General features: G+C 31.8%; 1 protein-coding gene across 1 annotated transcript; it reads left to right on the top strand.

Annotated features, from left to right (window-relative positions):
- Nucleotides 1-5,180: 5,180 nt before the first annotated feature.
- LOC145834253 (T-box transcription factor TBX2-A-like) lies at nucleotides 5,181-13,677 on the top strand. The gene is made up of 7 exons (XM_082941632.1): nucleotides 5,181-5,547; nucleotides 7,582-7,677; nucleotides 7,881-8,055; nucleotides 10,585-10,728; nucleotides 11,724-11,800; nucleotides 12,058-12,182; nucleotides 12,300-13,677. The coding sequence occupies exons 1-7, from the start codon at nucleotides 5,198-5,200 to the stop codon at nucleotides 12,974-12,976; spliced, it is 1,644 nt and encodes a 547-aa protein (XP_082797758.1). The 5' UTR covers nucleotides 5,181-5,197; the 3' UTR covers nucleotides 12,977-13,677.
- Nucleotides 13,678-21,297: the final 7,620 nt, after the last annotated feature.

Here is a 21,297-nt window from a genome sequence, read left to right as displayed (position 1 = left end):
AACTAATGTACGATTATTTTATTGATAAAGTTTTGTTGTAGTTTCTGTGGTTTAAAGTTTTGTTTTTTCAACACTTGTACCTGTAGTTAATATAAAAAAAAATTCAAGCAAGAATTATGTGTACCTAGTTTTATGCGTCAGTCAAAAACCAATGAGTTTTTAGCTAAGTTCTTATTATTAAACTAGCTTATTGGTCACTCATAGTTCTAAAAAGCTTAAACAATAACTTTGCAAGATAATAAGCACTGATTTTGTTCAACATGTTCATCACTGCTCATTTGAATAATTAGTCTTCCATTTATCTGTCATCTTGTAATTGCCACTTCCTAAACACAACATTTATAAACTTTTCAATTAGCAGCCAAACTGCACTTCCAACACATCAGCTTTGATGAGTGATCAAGCGGCAGAACCGGAAACAAGAAACCGCATTTTCACCTCTTGAACCGTGAAAACTTCCAGCTTGGTGGACGGCCAGTTTTAATTGGACGCCCTAGCAACCACCCCTGGATATCAAAGGTTGCCACGGCGACCCCGCACGCCGAATTACCGCGAGAAGGGGAGTCGCGCCCCTTTTCGACATGCGAGGCGCCAACTTTTATCAGCGGCGAAAGTTGAGAAGTTCACATCGAAACGAAGTAATTACGTTGTAAGCGCCGCGACCTACAAGCCGCGGTATCAATGGGACCCGCGGGAATTGCACAGCAGCTCAGTGAGGAGATCACAACGAAGTTGGTGCGTTGTGAGGTCTAGAGGTGAAAACTTAGTGAGATTTGAATGCTCGTTTTTGATAGAGAGGTGAAAAGTTTTTGAGGGATTGAAATGATGTGTGTATTAAATTTGATATTTTTTGAGTATGAAAGATTTACAGTAGGCGCCATCAGACTCAAGTGGCAGAACACTTGACTCCAAACAAAAGCTTTCTCACGCCGAGAGAGAGTCACAAAATGTGAGTTTCTCTTCATTTCGGGTTCAAATATTTGCAAAGATCGCAGCGTGCTACCGTCTGCTGTGTACGAAAATAAATTTGCTGGAATTCGGATGATTTTATTAGGCGGCATTTTATCTCGCCTCAATTTTTATTAAGTGGATTTTATTAGGCGAAGCTACTTAGTAAGGCTGGTGTTATAAAGTGTAGCTAATAATAGTTTTGTGTTTTTTTTTTTTTGCTTTTAAAGCTGAGCTTGTTTTAAATTGAAATTTGTTTTGTTTTTAGGTTTTGCTTTAGGAGTTTTAAGTTTTATAAATGTGCAGAAGAATTTTCAAACTTTTATTTGACCTTGTATAATTCTGCATTTGAAGTTTAAACAGCTTTACCATTTTTAACACATAAGCTTTCTTTCTATTGTTTTTTGTATTAAAGTAACTAATTAAAATTAGTAAAAGTTTACAGGCTGAGTTTTAAATTTGTTATATTTTTAAACAGTAATGTATGTACAAAAATAATGTTGCATCAGCTGGTTTTTGTCTGATTTAAAAATTCCTTTTGAAATCTTTTTGTTGAAATCTTTGTTTTTTAAAATCAGTATTAAAAGTTTTTTTACACTTAAATACGTAAAAAGCTTTTATTTTCTACAACAAACATTTAAAATAAGATAACCTTAATTAATTAATTAAAAAACACTTAAATGTTTTGTAGTTTCGCTTTCAGACTACTTAAAACTGATAATTAACGTGGTAATCTTGTAAAAACTAATATACTTCAATATAATTGCAATTACATCGAAACCTAAGAGTTCAAAACACAACGAGATGGTTTTTCGTAGAGCTTAAAATATTTTAGGCCGTAAGGTTACGAAAAGATTGTGTTTAAACTGATTATGCTAATGTATTAGTGTAGTAAGCGTTCGTTTTTAAAAAACTTTATGATACAAAGTTTGTATACACTTTAACACATTATTATTTGGTGTATTAGATTGAAAACACACATAAAATTGTTGTAAAATGTTGGTTGTATAGTTGTTTATCTTAGCATTTTAAAAGAACACACTGACTTAAAGTCAAACTACTTTTCAAGCTATAATTTTTTTCAAACCTAAGTTTTTAATTAACTTGTGATGTTGAAAACAGTTTTCAATTAATTGTTTACAAAAGCACTTGAAAAACTTTTCAAAAATCAAACTTAATTATTTCCGACCTTCTAACAACGCGACAAAAAGCAATTTTTTTATTCAAACCTCAATTGCCAGCGCAATCAAGGCGACAATTAAGTGGCTCGAAAACAAAAAGTCAATCAAACTTTTGTGTTTTTCATTTCATACGTTTCAGTGGAAGTGTGAGTAACATCTCAACAGGCAAACTCGCAGTCAAACAGACGCCTGAAAAGATTACAAACTCGTTTGATTGCCGCTTATCTGGAAAAAGTGTGTTGCGTTGCTGAATGGCCTTCTCAGTGCTCGTTCTGACGTTTGTTGCTTTCTTGCGGAGATAGAGCGTTCGAAAGCTTGATAATTGGAATTGTGCAGAACAATGGGCTGCAGTTGTTTAATCAACTTGTTTTCTTTACTTTTTATTCGGTTTATTACTCTGCAAAAACATCAAACTACAAAATGTTCGTGCTAATTACGCTTTTATGCAACTGTTTAAAATTTAAAACACTTCAGTCTGAGACAGTTGCAACTGTTAAAGAGCACAGCAAAAAGAAACATTCATTTAAAACGTAAAATAAGTGCATTTTAAAGTCTAGAAAATGATCAAAACTGCGAAATTTGATATGAACTAGTATAAAAAATATATCACGAAGACGCAAATTTTGAACAGCTTTAAAAAAGTAATCATTACATTTTGCACAGGTGTCATAAACGTGCCCATTACCAATTAAATACATCTAACACGTTTGTTAAACATCCCTGCTACTATTTAAAATGAGGGCATGCTTTAAGGTGAGGGCATACTGTCTCCTTTTGAAAGTCCCTATCTATCATATGTTGTGTGTGGCGAAATTAAATTTGTATTAGCGTGCATGATAGATATGTGTTTTGCAGAGAAAGCTGTGAAGTTTTTTTGTTTGCTAAACAAACATTAAACATATTCACTGTAAAACACAGCTTTTAAAATACAAAAACTTAATGCAAACTGTGGTTAATAAAAGTAAAGTGGTTACAATTTTTGTTTGATAGATAATTCATTTGGATGCTGAAATTTATTCTTATAGAACAGATTTATTTGCCAAATTGTTTCACAAAACTTAACGTTTATTCGTCTGCATTTTAATTTATGTTTACTTAACTTAGTGCACAATAGCTATGATCCAGATCATATGTTTGCTTTTTTAATTACAACGGATTAGCAATTTCGTTATTAACTAAACTCATTCAGCTAAATATCAGAGCAGTAGCATTGTCATTTTTTAATAATTTGCGGCCGGAGTTTCATCATTAAATTTTTAGAAAACTTTTAACTTTAATTGTTTAAAAGAGATTAATTAAGCTTATTAGAAGGCGCACGATATCCGGCAAGACAACAATGGAAGCAAATATGCTTAATTAGCTCGTTTTATTCCAACACAATCGACTTTCGCTGCGATTAAAACAAAGCCGGCCTTTTCTACAGACAATTGAAATTAATTTGCTGCTGCTTAAAAATGTAAAAAAGAATAAATTGTTGCGTTTTAGACAATCAGCACAAAAGGCCTAAGCCGCTTAAGAAAACTCAGACTGGCTTTTCTAAACCCAAATTAAAATTACAATTGTGTTTTTATACATATATATGTACATGTGTAAGACGCGAGTGATATGCTACAAAACCTTATTCATTTGTGCGCAGTGCGGTATGATTTTAAGTGCTGTTTTGAAATAAGCGCTAAATGCTTTAAAAATGCGCTGCTGTTTTACACTTTTGCTCAGAGTTTGTTGTTCGCGGTGTAGCAGTTTTAAGAGCTTAAAGTCGTAAAATCTTTTTATTGTTCGAGCTGATTTGCTTTTGTTTTGTTGTCTGGCTGCGCTGAGAGTAAACAAGTTGCTAATCAGTTGTTTAGTTGTAGATGCCCTTTTACAGTTAACTTAAATATTTTTATACAATAGCAGTGGATTTTTATAGATTTAAAATTAGCGCAACTGTTAATTTGCTTGTTAGGTGTGACAGTTTAAAAGTAAAAGTGGTATTTATAAGAAAAAAGATTTTTATTTATGTTTTAATTTTAAGTTTCAAGAAAGTATGCTATTTTAATTTCAATTTTGAATTTATAACAGAATAATGTTTAAAATTCAAAAAGTTTTTCAGCATAAAACTTCATTGATACACTTACTAACAAATGTTAGCTCTTTGTTCTGTTTTAAAAGACTACTTTCAAAATTGACAAAATTGCTGACAGCAGCAATTTTAAAAGACACAGAAAATGCTGACACAAGCATTTTTGCAGTTGTGAGCAGTAAGCACTTTGTCTGTGAAAATTAACATAGAGCGAAAGTCGCCAGCAAAATTTTTCTAGAAACTCGACAGAGAGCGCCTCGTGCGGATCTCTCGTAGTTCGTATTTTGAGAGACGAGAGAAAAAAGGAGACAGCCGACCGTGCTAACTGCGGGTTTCGTTCCAAGTGAATTTATTAGCGAGCGGCGACCGCCGACGCAGTAGCTTGTAGCGGATCAACAAAATATCGAGATTTGAGTTGTTGATAGTTTTGTTTTTTTCCTGCTTGACGAATTGTCACAACTTGTTTTTCTTTTGTTGCGTTGTTTTTGAGTTATTACGTGCGCGAACAGTGTGTTTTTAATTGGTCGCTTCACCACAGGAAACTATTTAAATTGATTGGCTCCTGTATCTGTTTTTGCTGTTGACTTATTAAAATTCATTTGAGCTTGATTGAGTACAAAGTGCTATCAGCTCGTCAATAACAAACGAGTTGTTTTTAGTGTTGAAAGGTTTCAAGTAGTTTAGTAGACTAGTGGTACAGTTTCGTTTTAATTTAAAAAACGTCTTTCTAAAACGAGTTTTTGAAGTGTTAAAAAGAAAAGCTTAGATAAAGAGTTAAAGTGTTGTGTTTGTCAAGAAAATTAGTTTGTAATCATACATAAATTTAAGTTATACTGAAATAATAATATGAATAACAATATGATATTATGTTATTAATTTTTACAATAGCTGTCAAAAAATTTTTTGTCATACATAGAAATTAAATCTCAAAAAAGCGTACAAACTTTATGAGCGTAATGATTAACGTTATATTCAACAAACAGCTGATATAAGTTTAAAAGCAGCAATGTCAAACAGCAATGCCCAAAACTTTTTCATGAACCCTTCAGTAGCGGGTTTCATGCCCCAACTTCAGAACCCCATGGCCCCGTTTTCACAGTTTCCATGCCAACAGAACCCATTACTGAACCCCAACCTCAAGTTCCCTCCCTTCTTCCAGCAGACCAGCATGCTTCCCGGATACGGGGACTTCCCTCCGCAGTTCAGGGGCCTCTACGGCAACCCGAGGAAGATGACGTCATCGGATCACCATGACGACGGCGAGCCTGACGACGCGAAAGCGGAAGTTGAGAACCAGGAGCTTTGGCAGAAGTTTTCAGACATGAACACTGAGATGGTCATCACTAAAACTGGCAGGTTGGTTGAAAATAATTAAGTTTTAGTTTATTACAATTTGTTTATTATTAATATATTTTTTTCAATCTTTTAAGTATTGTGTACAAATATAAATTTTTAGAATATACTTTTTTAGAATTAATATTTAAATCAATTACTCATCAACTGCAATAATATTTGTATTATTTTCAAATCAATCAGTTTTCAACTAGAAGTGAGACAGCCAGATTTGTTTTGCAAACACTTTAATTTTGAGGCTTGAAGCAAAACTATTTTTTGTGATTGAGCAAAGGCAATTTTCTTCACGTAAATTTTTCAACGCGCAGTTTTCTGGCCAACGCCATTTTGCGCGGGTCGCTAAAAATAGATTTTTTTCTGAATTTCAAATTATATCTAAGTGTCGCGTCGATTACATTTTTACAATGTTTGCTTTGGAATTACTCTTTTCTCGACGCAAAAATGTTTTCTTAAAGTTTTTATTGCCTTAAAAGGATGGGTTGATTTACACTTTTCACATTTCTGCGAGGAACAGTTAACAAATGGCATTATAAAGTATGTGAAAAAAAAGTATAATGCTTTGACTTTTTCAAACAACAAGTGTAAAAAAAAATATTTTTGTTTCAACTTTTTCACACAAACAAAGCGTTTTAAGCCGATGTGAACAACGTACCAAGTTTTCACACATTTTTGTCAACACTTTTGTAAAAAACATACACCACTGATGTGGGAACTGAAATAATTTAAAATTCATTTTAACCGGCTTTTTTTTGCATAATATTTTGGTGCTCAACACGTTGTTAACTTGACGAGTGTCCGTTTAAGTGGGGGTGTGCTGTGAGAAATGATTTTTTTAAATTAGTCAAAAACTCAACACAATTTGAGCGATTTAAATTTGCACTTTAAAGGGTTTAGTATTAATTTGCGGCTAGAGTTCTAAACTGTGGAAATGTAAAGTATTTTGTGAAAACTTTTTTTTCTTGTGGTACATTTTAAATATTTTGCAGTGGAAAAAAAAACTTCTTTTGAATCAATAATAAGTTTTATTGAAATAAATTCAAAACACCTTTATACTTACACAGGAAAGGTATACTAATAATTTCAACATTGGAATATTTTGAGTATTCTTCATAATAATAAATATTAAACAACATAACAGTGTGTGGGGAGTAATACGATATCTTTTCTCTCTTTCATACAAGCAGCAGCGTCACACACGCGTTTCGCTTACTAAGATTTAATCGATTAAATAACTGAAACATCTTAATCAGCAAATTAACTCGCGCACACACACATACTACTAATATAGGTGGGTGGCAACATTCGTGAACCTGGTTTCAACCTCGTAACGACCTGGGGGACGCCAATTAAGCAACATGAGCTCACCGCTGAATCAAATGCGCAAATATTTTATGATAAGTGATAACTGGTATTAGATGAATTTTGTTCTTGTGTGAAATGAAATTACGGCGGTAATCAAATCTGTTTAATGAAAGATTACGACGTTTTAAGTGCATTTTAACTGTTTTGATGGTTTGTAGATTGCACTGCCGTTGCTACAGATGTGGTTTTTGTGATAAAATATGTGTGTTCTTTTTATCTACTCGTGTAAACAAACAAGAGTAATTTTTAAACTAGTTTTTCAACTACACTTAAATGTAAAAGTTTATTATGACGTATTATACGTTGTCGATTCAAAATTTTTGTTTCATTTGTGTGATTTGCTTATACGCTAAAACAAAGAAACTTCTTTTTCTTACAGTTTTAAACTAATTTAAAACAATACAGTAAAATTAAAATCTAAAGTAAAGGAAATGTAGTTATTACTTATCTAAGTAAGTTATACTTCCTTATAAGGAGGTTTTAGTACAAACTTTAATTTGTATTTTAAGCCGACTTTAAGATTAGAATATTTTAAGCTTTACAAACTCATTTAGAAAAATAAATTAAACTTAAATTTTTGATCCAAATGTAACTTAGACTGTAGGGCTTGTTGAACAAGCTAGTTTTACTAAAGTGAATTTTTACTTAATTTAATTTTTATACTTATTGTAACAGGAGAGTGTTCCCGAAAATGGAATTCAAAGTGACCGGGTTGAACAAGAAAGCCAAATACGTAATGATGCTTGATATAGTACCTGCTGATGCTTACAGGTCAGTTATAAATATATACTAAAAGTTAACCTGTTTAAGAGTAAATAAACAGATGAATGTTGTAAAGCAAATGTAAATTCAAAACTAAGATTTAAAGCACATATAATGTCGTTGAGACAAAAATATTAATCAAAGCAAACTAAAACACTTCAACTGTGTTCAACATTTTTTTCTAATTTTTTGAAATTTATTTATTTTCACAGGTACAAGTTCCACAACAGCACGTGGATGGTTGCGGGCAAGGCGGACCCCGACCTGCCGTGCCGCCCCTACATGCACCCGGACAGTCCTGCCACCGGGGAACAGTGGATGAACCGTCCCTGCGTCTCGTTCACCAAGCACAAACTGACCAACAACATATCTGACACCAATGGACATGTGAGTGTTGTATACTACTTATTTAGTCGATATAACAAAGTTGTCATATATATAGCATTTTATGCTCTTATGGTTTTTATATTGATACATTGAAGGCAGTGTGGTTTTACTTTTACTATTTTTCGCAACTATCAAACATAAATTAAATATTTTCTTTTATTTTTGCTAAAGTGTTTAGATAAATATCTTTAGTTTGTAAAAATAAATTACCCTTGCGTTTTAACGTACGAAAAACGTGTAATACCTTGAGGTTTAATTACAAGTGCTTTTATTTTTAGTTATATAGTATATAACCTAGAATAATTCTAAGTATGTAGTTATTTTTAGTTTAATTACATCAGGTTTAAATATTTTGCTGTAAAGTTATTTGAAGCTCTACTTGTATTAAATTTTTGTTTTTTTTTAATACATGTAAGTTAACTCAACTTTATGTTACTTATTGTCATAAGTATTTTCGGCTTTATTCATAAACAGTTTTGTATAAAAAATATAAAACTTTTTTTCCGTAGTTTAAAACAAAATTGTAGATGATATACAATAAAAAAAAATTATATGAAACTTTTAATCACGTAAACCCTTACATTTTTGTTTCCTTTTCATATGTTTCCACTCACAACAACATTATCTAATTAGCCATTAAAAGCACCAGACGTTTACAACATCTATAACACTTTAAGTCAATCAGATAAAAGCCGATAAAAAGCATCTAATTAGACGCCATACAAATTGCAGGGGCGTGCCCTCATGTTCATTACACAAGCCCTTGTTATTCCTTGTGTTAACACAAACAAAAATTTATAATGCCTGCTGATCATTAGCAACTCGCCACAGGAAACTTCAGCTCAGCCGAGCACTGGCGTTTCACTAATTTGTTATACTGGCACAAATAAAGCTAATCCCTGTTTAAACAAGTTGCACTTTCGGAGATTTGCAATGATAACTCGTTGCTAGCGCACGATTGCGCCATTTTGCGGGTGATAAGTTTACTATTTGTGAGCCAGCAACGACATGAAATTAAACTTGATTAGTTCATTTCAAAAACTGAAAATTAAAATTTGCAAAAAAATATTTTTTTCGTGCACATTTTCATTCTAACTTTTCAGAATTTTCAAACTATTTATTTTTTGTCTTTGCTCACAAACCAAGCTCTTCTCGTATTAGCGCTTACCGGTCGAAAAAAATAAAAATAAAAACTGGTAAACAGCCGAGCAAATTGACCTCGTGTTATATCCTCGCTAAGCCGGCCTGGTGTCTGTTAAAGAAGTTTTGTAAACCTCCTGCATCACGATTTCCTGCGCGAAAAGATTAGCGCCGGGTTTCAGCAACAAATATGTTTGTGTTTTTTTTTCTATTAATTTGTTTTTCATGTGAGCGAGGGTTTCGCATAAAGGGGCTTAGCAAATTGCAACGGTTTAGTATCTGCTTTGCTGACACAAATTAAGACGGTAATAGCACGAAAAAAGCCCTAATTCGGCCGGCTTAAAACTATTTTCGAGGGTTTTTGTTTATTTTCTGATTGCCTGAGACGCTACAACCAAATGTGTGTGTACAAAAAGCTCTTAATATGATAATTGTGCGCGATCTAAAGCGTAATCAGTGTTGATACAACTTGCCTACAAAGCGAATACAAGTTGCCCAAACAATTCTAAAACTTTAAAATCAAACAAAGCTGGCTAAAATGCAACACAAGAGCTAAAAAAAGCAGAAGAAAAAAAACAAGGGCTTAACCGGCTAAAAATAACTAATTGGTGTGTGTGGTAGTAACTGCTGACAAAATTCGAACCCTTCATGAAGCTTATGCGACATGGAAGTGCGTAACGACACGACTCTTTGCGGATTTTCGGACGCGATTAGGCTCGTTAAGGGGGGTTTGCGTGTGTGTGTGACAACTAACAAGGAGGAAAGTCGGCACAAAAGTGGTGACAAGCGAGAGACGGAGATAACGAGGCAAAAGTTTTCCGGTCGCCACTGCTAAGCCCCCCTGTGCTGGTAATAATCAGCGAGTGATGCCGGGCTGACATGCGGGCGGACTTATGTGTGAAAGACGTAATGTGCTTATGGAAAGCCAGACTCGCGTCTCCCTCGTTGTGCCCTTAACGAGCTCCTTTGTCCTCGCATTACTTTGCTTCCTCTTTTCATTTTGCTGCTGCTTCTGCCTTTTGTTGAATGCAGTGATGGAAATGTTGTGTGCCAAAAAAATAGTTGAAAACTTATGGTTTCATTTGTTTTGTATCACAGATTTTTAAATGTTAAGGTGATTTTAATCCATTTAGTTATATATTTTACTGTTTGTTTCTTTTCGACAAATTTTCTCTAACATGTTTTAAATTCTACCAAAATCATTAAAAACTACAATGCAAGCAATACCTTGCTTTTTTTTAAAAGCTTAATAATTTTTGTGAAACAAAAATGCCTAACAAAACTAGTTGTAGTTATATATTTGCACTACAATGCTGTTCTTTAGTACAAAATATACGTAAAACACAAACAAAACTAATCCCCATAATAAAACAAATTATATTTTTACAGTCCATACTGAACTCAATGCACAAGTACCAGCCGAGGTTCCACATTGTCAGATGCAGCGACACTATAGCGAACCACCAGGCTCCGAAAACTTTCGTGTTCAAGGAAATGCAGTTCATTGCAGTGACAGCTTACCAGAATGAAAAGGTTTGTTTTGTTTTTTATTTGACTTTAATAATTTTATTAAATTGTTTGCTAATTTGAAAATAAAGCAATGAGCAGTTTGCTTTAGTTTCAAATCTCTAAGTTACATATGTTATCAACTACAAATTCGTAATGTTTTAATACCAAATAAATTTAAACACTATCGAAATTTCTATTACAATTTGTTTAAAAAACCAAATTTTTGTTAAAAAACACACAAGTAGGTTTTAAATCAAGCTAAATGGATTTTTACCCGGAAGTTGATACCCTTAGTGTGGTGGTGGAATTTATTGGTAAAAATATTTGTATATACGTTTATAATCCGTATATTTGTGCAAAAATTGTCACGCTTTTCAAACAAAACAACAAACAAACACGCCATGAAATTCCCGAGAAATAAATATGAAGATGAGTATTCGGCGAAAATTAACTAAAACAAATCAGCACACCTTAACAAAATTCTGTCAATACATTTTTTTGCATCATACGGATTAGCGTCTTACTGAAATCACCTTTTAAAAATTTACTTTTGGCACTTTTTTTCAACTAATAGGCTGAAACCTGTCACATTTCTAAGAGTTACTTTTTGCACGGGATTAACTTGCTACCGTGAAAATGTCTTGTGACGGATTAGGGGGAGAAAGGCGCGTGTGACTTAGTGTGATGTCATAATACCGTTGGAAGCTTCGTCACACATCTCTGCGTTGTCACTGGTTACTGTTGTTCAGGAAACAGGATTTTTTGTGACAATAGTAATAGATTTTTTTTTTCAAAATTATATAAAAATGCACAATTTTCACAATATATAACTGATTAAACACTTTACTTATACTTATTTTCATTAATTTAATTTCTTTTTGCTTGCTGTACAAACTATTTTCAAACAACTTATAGACCAAAATAAATTGTTTGAACTTTTTTTTTATTGTATTTTTATTAGTCTGTTTTTTAACTTTTTGTAAAATAACATCTAGTAACAATTTATTTTTTACAAACAGGTGACTAACTTGAAGATTCAAAAGAATCCGTTCGCTAAAGGTTTTAGGCAAACCCCTACGAGCAGAAGAGAAAAAAGGTTAGTATTTAGCACATATGTTTAGTATGAATTTATTTCAAATTGTAACAATTTTGAGGTATTTTTAGAACAAGATTTGCATATAAACCAGGCTGTTATGAATTTTCAACTTGACTAAAGATGTTTTGACAAAAGTGATTTTTATACCTAATATTATATAGTAAGAGATGTATATTAAAATACTCTATGAAAAACAACAATTTCAGGTGTAATACTTAAACGTAGTTCTATTTTATCTTAAACAACAATTATTTCAGGCAACATTACGAAACAATGGCTAGTTATGACGACAGAAAGCGTGCTGACGTCACAGTTCAAAGTTCTGGTCGTTTGACGTCAATTGAAGGTAGCTCGGCAGACGAATCGCAGCAGCAGCAAATAGGTATTTATTGTAGAAAGATATTGTTCTAAAACTTTTATACTGCAATCTTATTTTGTATACTTAGTATTGTATAGCTACATTTTATTATACACTTTTAAACTTATTATCATTTAACAGTGAACCCCACTGCTGCAAGAATAAAGCAAGAAGTCCATGAAGAACCAGCCATGAAGATGCAGAAAACCGACATTGGCGCGCAGAGGAGAATCTCCCAGCACAAAGGTTCGCCCATCGCCCCTCAGTTACCTCCCCCCTCAGCAAACCTGCCGTTTCCGGGGCAGCACAACGCCAACGTGTGGCAGAACCCCTACTTGCAGGCGATGGCGAGCAAGTTGTTGCTAGGCAACAGCCAGTCACCGTTCACCCAGTTCCAGGCGGCCCAGACCAACATGTTCGCCGCCAACCCGTTGCTTGGAAACCCGGCCGCCCAGGCCCTCCTGGCCCAGTACCAGCGGATGATGGCGGCGCCCCTCCCCAGCCCTTTACCCATGATGGGGTTTCCCCAATACAGCGAGTTCTTCCCCAACGGAATGCTCGACAGTGCCGCCTACCTGAAAAATCTAGCCAATAAGAGCGCTCTCTCGCCCAACTCGGTCTACTCGGGGGGAAACACCAACACCGAGCCTTCGAACTCGCCCACAGACAGCACCGCCACCCCGCCGTACCGACCCCAGAAGGTGGAGCCCGCCACCCCGGATTCGTTGCCGGGTAGCAAGCAGGGGGAATTCCAGGAGTCGAAAGTTCCCACATTGCTTAGGCAGTTCAACCACCAAAATATTGCGTCTGGATTTTAATTTTATTGATTTTTTAAATTAATAAAAAGCTTAAAATTAACTTTTAAAGAGGATTTATCAGCCATCCATAGTGTGTAAGAGTTAAACTTTTTTTTTTGTTTTTTGAAAAATATTTGTGTTGAAAAAACATTTACAGACCAACATAATTTTTATATATTTTTTTATGATTTTCTAAAAATTTTTTTGTTCAGCTTAAAAGTTATTTTCCAAACTAAACACAGTTATGCATACTTTCTCAATTTACTTCCTAACTTTAAAAGTGTTAATAGCTGATTTCAAACGTGTTAATAGCTTTCACCGAATTGAAAACATGCATAAGCTTTTTAACAAAATGTCGATGGCTTTGAACGACGCACGCGCAGAGAGCTTTGAAAATTTTCCACACACACACATACAGAGCTTTGTGTAACGTTTTAACAAATGACGAAGTTGACATTTCTGAGAGTATTTGTATTTTTAAACGCTTGTTAACGAGCTGTAAGCGATTTTATTCTTGTATTTGTAAAAAGTACCAGTTTTTCAAACCGACATATTATAAATGTTTTTTTACATAGTTTTTCAAAGTATACCTGGACTTTGTTTTTTTTTGTTTGCATTCTATTTCTAAAATTCAACTTATTTTCTAGCATATATTCAAAAAGTATATTTCTTAAACATTTTTTTTTAAGTTACTCAACTGAGCTTAAAAAAGTTTATTTTATTTTCCGTCATCAAAAAAAATCTTGCTTTCACATACTTTTTGTTCTACTTGCTACAAACTTCTGCATTTTATTTTATTCGCGTTCAAAAATAAAACAAAAATGTTAAAAATACATACAAAAAGGCTTTTAATTATTTTTGTGATACGTTTAAACTTTATTCGAATAATTAAAAAAAAATATTTCGTCATACAAATTAATTATCTTACAAATTAACGTTAGTGTAGCTCTTTTAAAGAATATTACAAACGTTACAACTTTTATTTGTATTATTCATAGACTCATTACTTCACATCTTTAGAAATAGGAAAAAGTGATATGAACAACAATTTAGCTAAAAGTTTCAACATAAACCTAAAATGATTTCAAAGACTAGCGGAACTTTGATTGGCCTTGAAATCTTAAATATTTTTAATTAACAAAATTTTTGCCAAATAATCGTTAGCAATTAAGACTTCTTGCGATGTTTTCACACAACTGCTTTCGTCGGATTATGGTCAAAAACGTTTTAAATGACGGCTTTGGGGGAACACAAATTATCAAAGCCTGTTTGGTAAACAATTAAATATTTTAGTTATTTACATGTTTTTTGATGTCATCGAAAGTTAAGTTGCCACTAAGCTTTAATTGTTTGTTTTTATAAAAATTTTTGTGTTTGTTATGATTAAAAATATTTTAATTGACAGTTTTAGTTTTATTTCTATAACGTAAGGTTTTATTACTTAATCATTAAGATTTAGTGGTAGAAAAGTTTTCTCTTAGCCTCTTATTATCTTGTACAACAAGTTTTACACATGAAAAGGAATTAGAATTTTAGCTTGAATTCAAGTATTTTTACAAGCTATTGAAATTAACTTTATCATATAAACTATTTTATTTTTAAGCCAACTGTGATAGGACCAAGCTAGCATGAGCTTTATTTAATAAAATAATAAAATTTTAAATTTATTTATAAATTAAGTTTTGCAAAATAAAAACCGGATAGTATTCTGTTACTGGCAAATAACTTTTGCTATTTAATTATAATTTCTTATTTTGTTATAAACTAATAAGACAAACTTTAAGTACGTACTTTGAATGATATTTTAGAAATACTTAATATATTTAATAGTTATATACTAGGCATTATAGAGATGTATATTTATATAAGGTATTAATATGATTTTCTTCCCAATATACTTAATGACTTCAACCGGCTTTATCTTATTTTGTATAAAATTTTTGTAAAAGTAAAACTATTTTTCAACGACTTTTAATTGTCTAAACTGCTCGTAAATCATAATCTTAAACTACTTTTGATACAGAAGACTTTTAAGGCTAGTGTTAGTAAATAAAATACATACTTAATCAATTAAGTGCAGCACTTGTAAACAATCCAAAAGTTTAAAGTTTTTTACATTTTTTTTTATAAACAATTTTATAAAAACTTACATTTTTGGACTAAATTTACTTACAAAACTACGTCATGTAGATTTTTTAATTATATACTGCCTCCTTTTAATGTTGCTTTTTCAAAAAACACAACAAGCTTTACAGCTATTTTAATTAATGTTTTTATAAACAAGAACTTACAAAATCTTTATAAGTCTACGTTCATAACTTTCACACACATTTTAACAGTTCAGTTTCAAGAGTTTAAAAATTAGTTTAAATTTAACTAACTTTTAATTTACTTCTACTAGTGTCGCTCTTTCAAAAGATAAATCAAGCTCAAAAGTCGTTTAACTAAAACTTTTAACAAATCACAAATTATTTACATTTCTCGGTTTTACGTCTGAAAACCTCAAAACACGTGTCACGCCTCTGGTCGAATCAAAACCTCTTATTTCCTGCCGCCGTCGTGGATGCGGCGACGTCCGTCAAAAATCTCGCCCCGCGATTGTTTGTCGCCATAACAACGCGCCACGCCTCCCCCTGGTAACCGTGCCAAATATAGTTGCTATGTGTGTTGCCGTGGTAATTTCTTACATGGGGGATGTTTGTTGGGATCGCTTCCTCTTTCGCTGTTTTGGCTTCCCTTCTTCTTCGTTCTGATGGTGTTTGTTTTTTTCTGTGAAAATTTCGTGTTCTCGATTTCAGGGCTAAATTTAGAGCAAGGCTCGAGCTTTTTTTTGCGTTGTCTTTGATTTGGTTGCCAAAACAAGCACCAAAAGGCTTTTTCTGCATCGAGTTTTCAGCAAACAGCAATCAAGTGTCCTTGATTTCAGCTTTAGTTGTAAAAATGTGACAGTAATAGAGTCTTAAATCGTTATGTATGCAGTTTTTAAAAAACATGTTTTTAAGGTACTAATTATTTGTTTATAAAACAAAACTAAACGTCAATAGTTGTGATTTTTAAAAATATAAACACTTAATTTACACAAGTCTTGACTTGCTTTGAAATGTTTTAAATTTAAAAATTAAGTATAACGTTTTAACTATTGGCTTTCAATTTAATTATTTCTATTTTAAAAATATAAAAGTTTTTATATTAAAACCTGTTGAACTGGTAAAGTAAAAAGATATAATTCAACAGCCATATATAAGCTTTGAAATGTAGAATCTTTTTTTGAATACTTTTAGGAAAGACTAAAAGTAAAAAACTATTTTTCAATTATAAAAACATTATAAAACTTTTTGACTGAGTTTGCTTTTAAACTAATTTATTTTCTTGGGTGTGAACAAATAAAAAGAGTAGGTTTCATAAATACTTTTATCAATAAAACAAAACTTTTCGATTAAGGTAAAATAGTATTAATAACACAAAGTACAAAATTATTTGAAGTGTTGTTAACTAACAGACATGGTAAAACTTTTTAATTAAAAAAAATTAAACACAGTCCACAGATAAAAATAAAAATATCAAACTGTGAAACAACCTTTTAAGGATGTGAACGAAAAGTTTCAAAAAATAAAAGTCAGATTTCGATGACATTTTAGGAAGCCGTTTCCGAAAATAGCACTTGAAATTATTTTTAGCGAATCTTCAAACGTGTGACACAAAAAATTCCAACAAAAATTCGGCAACAATTTAATTAATTTCGTCACATCTCGCGCGCCGTACAAGTCATCGAAAAACTCGAGTGCCGTGAAAAAAAATGTTCCAAAATTTAATTTACAAAGTGGCATTTTGCTGCATACACCAATTTCAAGTGTTTTTCGAGAGCGTCACTCAAAATTTTAATGTGTCAATTCAACCACTACGCTCAGTTGAAATGACACTCGACGCGAGACTCCGAGTTGAAATGGCACTCGTGTTGACAGCCCGGCCGTTGAAATGACACTCGAAGTGACAGCTCGAAACGCGGATGATTGATTCGAATTGATGGCATCAGACGTAATTACATTTCAGTGTCGGCCAGTTTCAGCTTTTAAGCAGGAAATTATTCGTTACTCACTCTGCTAATTCTGTTATTTGTGCTGCAATTACGGACGATTTATTTATTAATTTTGACGGACTGAAAGAGTCGCCGTCAATTTTGGTCAGCGGACGTTCAAGACTTCTAGATGTTGTTGGCTTTCCTCATTTTTTTTTGTTTTTACGTAAGTGCTTCGATTGTATGATGTTGTTGTATGGTAGTATGTTGTGCATTAAGATATCTTCTCGAAAGTACTAATTAGTTGGGTTTAAATGAAAGACGTCCAACCTCTTTATACTTTAAGTAACTTTTAGATCACCATTGCTTACGCTGGCCAAATGAATTCTGTTAATAAATACAGCTTAATGAAATTTACATTAAAGAGCAAAAGCACATGAACAATGAACATATTATTTTTATATTCTTACAGTATTGTATATATTATTGAAATTAAAGTAATAATATTGCTTAATAGGTCTCAAATAAAGCTTCATTTCTAGTTAAGATCCATAAAGTTTTGTTCAATTTGAATGTTTTTTTATATCTGATACGTGTGATTTATTTTTACTTTTTAAATTTAAAGTATATTTATTTTTACAGTTAACTTATGCAGAATTTCGTAAAATCCAATTAAAAAAGAGATAATAGGTATATGATTTTTTAATTCTTTTATAGTTTTTTAAACTCTAAGAACAAATCTACACTTTTAAATATGGTCAAAAACCTTGTGTTTAAAAGTACATATTGGTATTTGTAAGTGTTTAAGTGTTTTTTTAAGTGCTTTTATGGTAAGTGTTTATTGCATGTTTCATCATTTGTGTTCTAAAAATATTAACTAAAAACAAACTTATTTTAACAAATTTAAAACAATAGCTTTTTTCCACATTTAAAGTATTTATGTTGTATTTTTTTTACACAACAATTTCTTGAAAACCAAAGCAAAAGAGTATTTGATTTACTAAGGCTTTTAAAATATAAAAACTTTTTTAAAAAACTATAGCAACATTATTACAAACATATGGCTATCAAAATTTTAAAAGCAGTGCTTAGTAAATACTGAAAAAGTTATTAAATGCACACTAAACAGTTTAGTGTATAAAACTAAAAAATAAAGTTATAACTATGCAGTCGTTGTAATTTGTAAATAACACAAATCTTAAAAAAAAAAACATTTTTGAAAACAAATCAAGACTTAAATATTTTTTATAAAATGCTAGTTTAGACTGAGAGGTTTTTTAATGAAAGTTTAAATAAGTAACCAGCCTAATTATTTATGTGGCAACTTTTATATTAACTATAAACTATCTTGTTATTTACTGTTTGGTTAAAATATTAATTGAATATTAATTTTGTTGTCATATTACAAATATGTGGACTTTATTTAAGAAGTAAGAAGTACTTTTTTTTTCTAAAATGCTTTAAGAAAAAAAAAACTTTGTAGGACTTTTAATAAACTTTTTTTAAAATATAGACGACAAGTATGAAACGTGTAAAGTTCTAAGATATTTACAGTTTTAAAATAGTTTTTTTATAAAACTTCATTAAACCTGAGGTCTAATTTTAGACATTAAATAGAATTTTTGTGTGAAACGCAAAACAAAAGCAAGCTGAACTTCGTATTTACACCCAAACACCTCAATCTTCAAAGACTTTCTCGCGCGTGTGAAAATAACATCGCCTAATCTCGCTTGATTAATGTTCGGGCGACAAAGGGAAAACAGACAAAGGTTTACCCCATAACAGTTTAATACAAAAACCCGCTGCAAGTTTAGAAAGATCAAAAAGCCATCTTCTCGAGATTGCGAGCGTTGATGCAGACCGATGCAACAATGAACCATCTCAGAGATCAGATATCTGAATTCAGGTGCTCAGCGCGCGGTAGGCGGCCCCCTCCTTTGCAGATAACAGATTAGAACGAGTTGAACCGAGGGGCAACCGCGACACTTTGGCAGCACGCGATAAAAATAAATCCCCCTAAAAAGAGAATTTAAAGCTGAGGCGGCAAGATCAAATGTTTTTTTTATTTCTGCACAAGACGTTTTATTTTTAATTTTTTGACAAGGCGAAAGAATTTATATTAGCCGCTTAACACATGTTTTAAAACTTAAAGGAGGTGTTGTTTTGTTTTTAGTTTTGCTTAAGTGTTTTAATATTTGCTTCTTTTTTTTTTTGGATACCTTCTATTTTTCGGCAATTACCAAACCTACATGTAGTTTTGTAATTAGTTTTGTAAAAAAGTGTTTTGTTTTTGAAGTGTTGTTTTGCTAAATTCTTCAGAAGTTGTAAATCGCAACATCACATAAAACACTTGTGTGAGCCATCGACACAAAGAGTACCTTATTCGCTTTTTGAAGTTGCAAAAACCGCAGAGAGCGCAGGCCAATACGCGCGATCTTATCACTCGAGATTTGTACTTATTTGTCATAAGGTTCGTGTTTAATGTGCTCGGCTGACAATAAAGTGAATTATTGTTGTAATTCGGGGCTAAGTTGAGACAAATTACTCTAATGCCATTATACGTGAAAAAATTACTTGAAGTGACATTAAAAAGCGATGCCCACTGATATACGAAGAGAGCGGTGCAGATGACAATCTGCTTTATGAAATGAAAAATTGTTGCTTGTAGATGTTCAAAGTGCTGCTTAATTTCAGCTTTGATATTGTTCGTAAAGTGAATACCTTGTTTTCACTTTTTGTTTTTTGGGTGGCTTGAACAATAAGTGGTAGTGCCGAACTTTTTTAGTATGAGTAAAGTTATAAATAAAATTCTTTAACTTATACTTTGAAGAACATGTTTATTAGTCATAAAAGTTTGTAGCTAAAATGAAGCTAATAAACTCCAACAGATCTAACACAATACGTGCTTGTTGTTTTGAAATTTTTAAACTTAAGTTTGTTTTAAATTTAAGCGTTTATAGATAAACTTTATGTGAACGTTAAAAATCAATAGTGTTTACGAAGAACAAAAACTATAGATACATTTATATGCGTTTCAAACTTATTTTCAAGAAATTCTGAAAGATAGAATAAGTTATTAAAAATTTGTTTAAATAAGTTTACCATCTACAACTTTAATTTTTTTGTTTACAAAAAATGTTTACTAATACTTTTGTGAAACAGTTTTATACAATAAAAAGCTAAAGAATAATTTTTAATAGAGCTAAAACAAAAAAAAAGCATATGAGCTTTACTTAAAGCAATAGTTCGCCGTTAAACAATTTAAAACAAAACTTATTGTTTAAGTAATTTTGTTTAAGTAATAGTACAACTTTTTTTTTCCTGCTTATTTTGTATAAAATGCTAAATAAAAATAATTATTGAAGTTTTAATTTTTGCTTTTTTGCTTTATAAAAGAAATAAAGTTAAAAGTTTTATTAAATAACTAACTTTATTTTGATTGTTTTGTGCGTCAAATTTAGTAAAGATTAAATCAAATTGAAATTTATAAAAAAAACTTATACTTTATAAACCAAATAAGTTAATAGTCAATTAATAAAAAATATATGTTTTTAGATTAAAAAGATTAATTATTTTTTAAGTGATTAATGGCATATATTTTTCATTTTTCATTATTTTTATAGGAGTTACTGAACCCTTCAAAAACTTTTTGTTAAATTGTTTAAGTTTGGTAATCTTAAAAGCTAAAATAACAAACTCAGTAGAATAATTAGAATATAAAACAATAGTTTTTAAATGCTTTTGTTTTTCTAATTAAAAGAAAACTAACAAAAATTAAAACATCATTTAAAAGAAAACATTTCAAGTATTAACTTAGTATATATATAAAATAAAGTTTGTCCTTTATAAAAAAATTCAAACCAAAAATTTTGAAAAAAAAAAAACTTTTAGTCTTTCCAGGAGAAACGCAGCCAATATTATTTCGGTGTCAAAATTCTTGACGTCTTTTAACTTGAGAAGCGCTGCTTGTCAAGGAGTCTTCTAATAGGATTTCAACAACCTTCTACGCGGTAAGTGGATGAAGCGGGATTTCGATGCAGCGCCACTGTGGCTGCGATAAAGTCGACGGAACTACGTTGGTTCAACAGGCAACTGCAAAGCGCCTTTTATTGTTCTTATTGGGTTTTTTTAGAAAAGTGTTTATGTTGTTTTTACACACGCTATTAAGTTGAAAAATTAGATTAAAGGCTTTTGTGGAGCGACTACAAAGAGTTCTCGTGTCAATACTTAAATACTCGTGTAAAAGGTCCGTTTATAACTAACTAGGTAAGCTGAAACACAAGGCTTTAATTTATTGTTAACTGCTTCTAATAATTTTTAAACTTGA

Source organism: Thalia democratica, chromosome 4 (assembly GCF_965202585.1).
Source record: "Thalia democratica chromosome 4, ktThaDemo2.hap1.1, whole genome shotgun sequence".
NCBI lineage: Eukaryota > Metazoa > Chordata > Thaliacea > Salpida > Salpidae > Thalia > Thalia democratica.
This window is presented reverse-complemented; position numbering and strand designations above follow the sequence as displayed.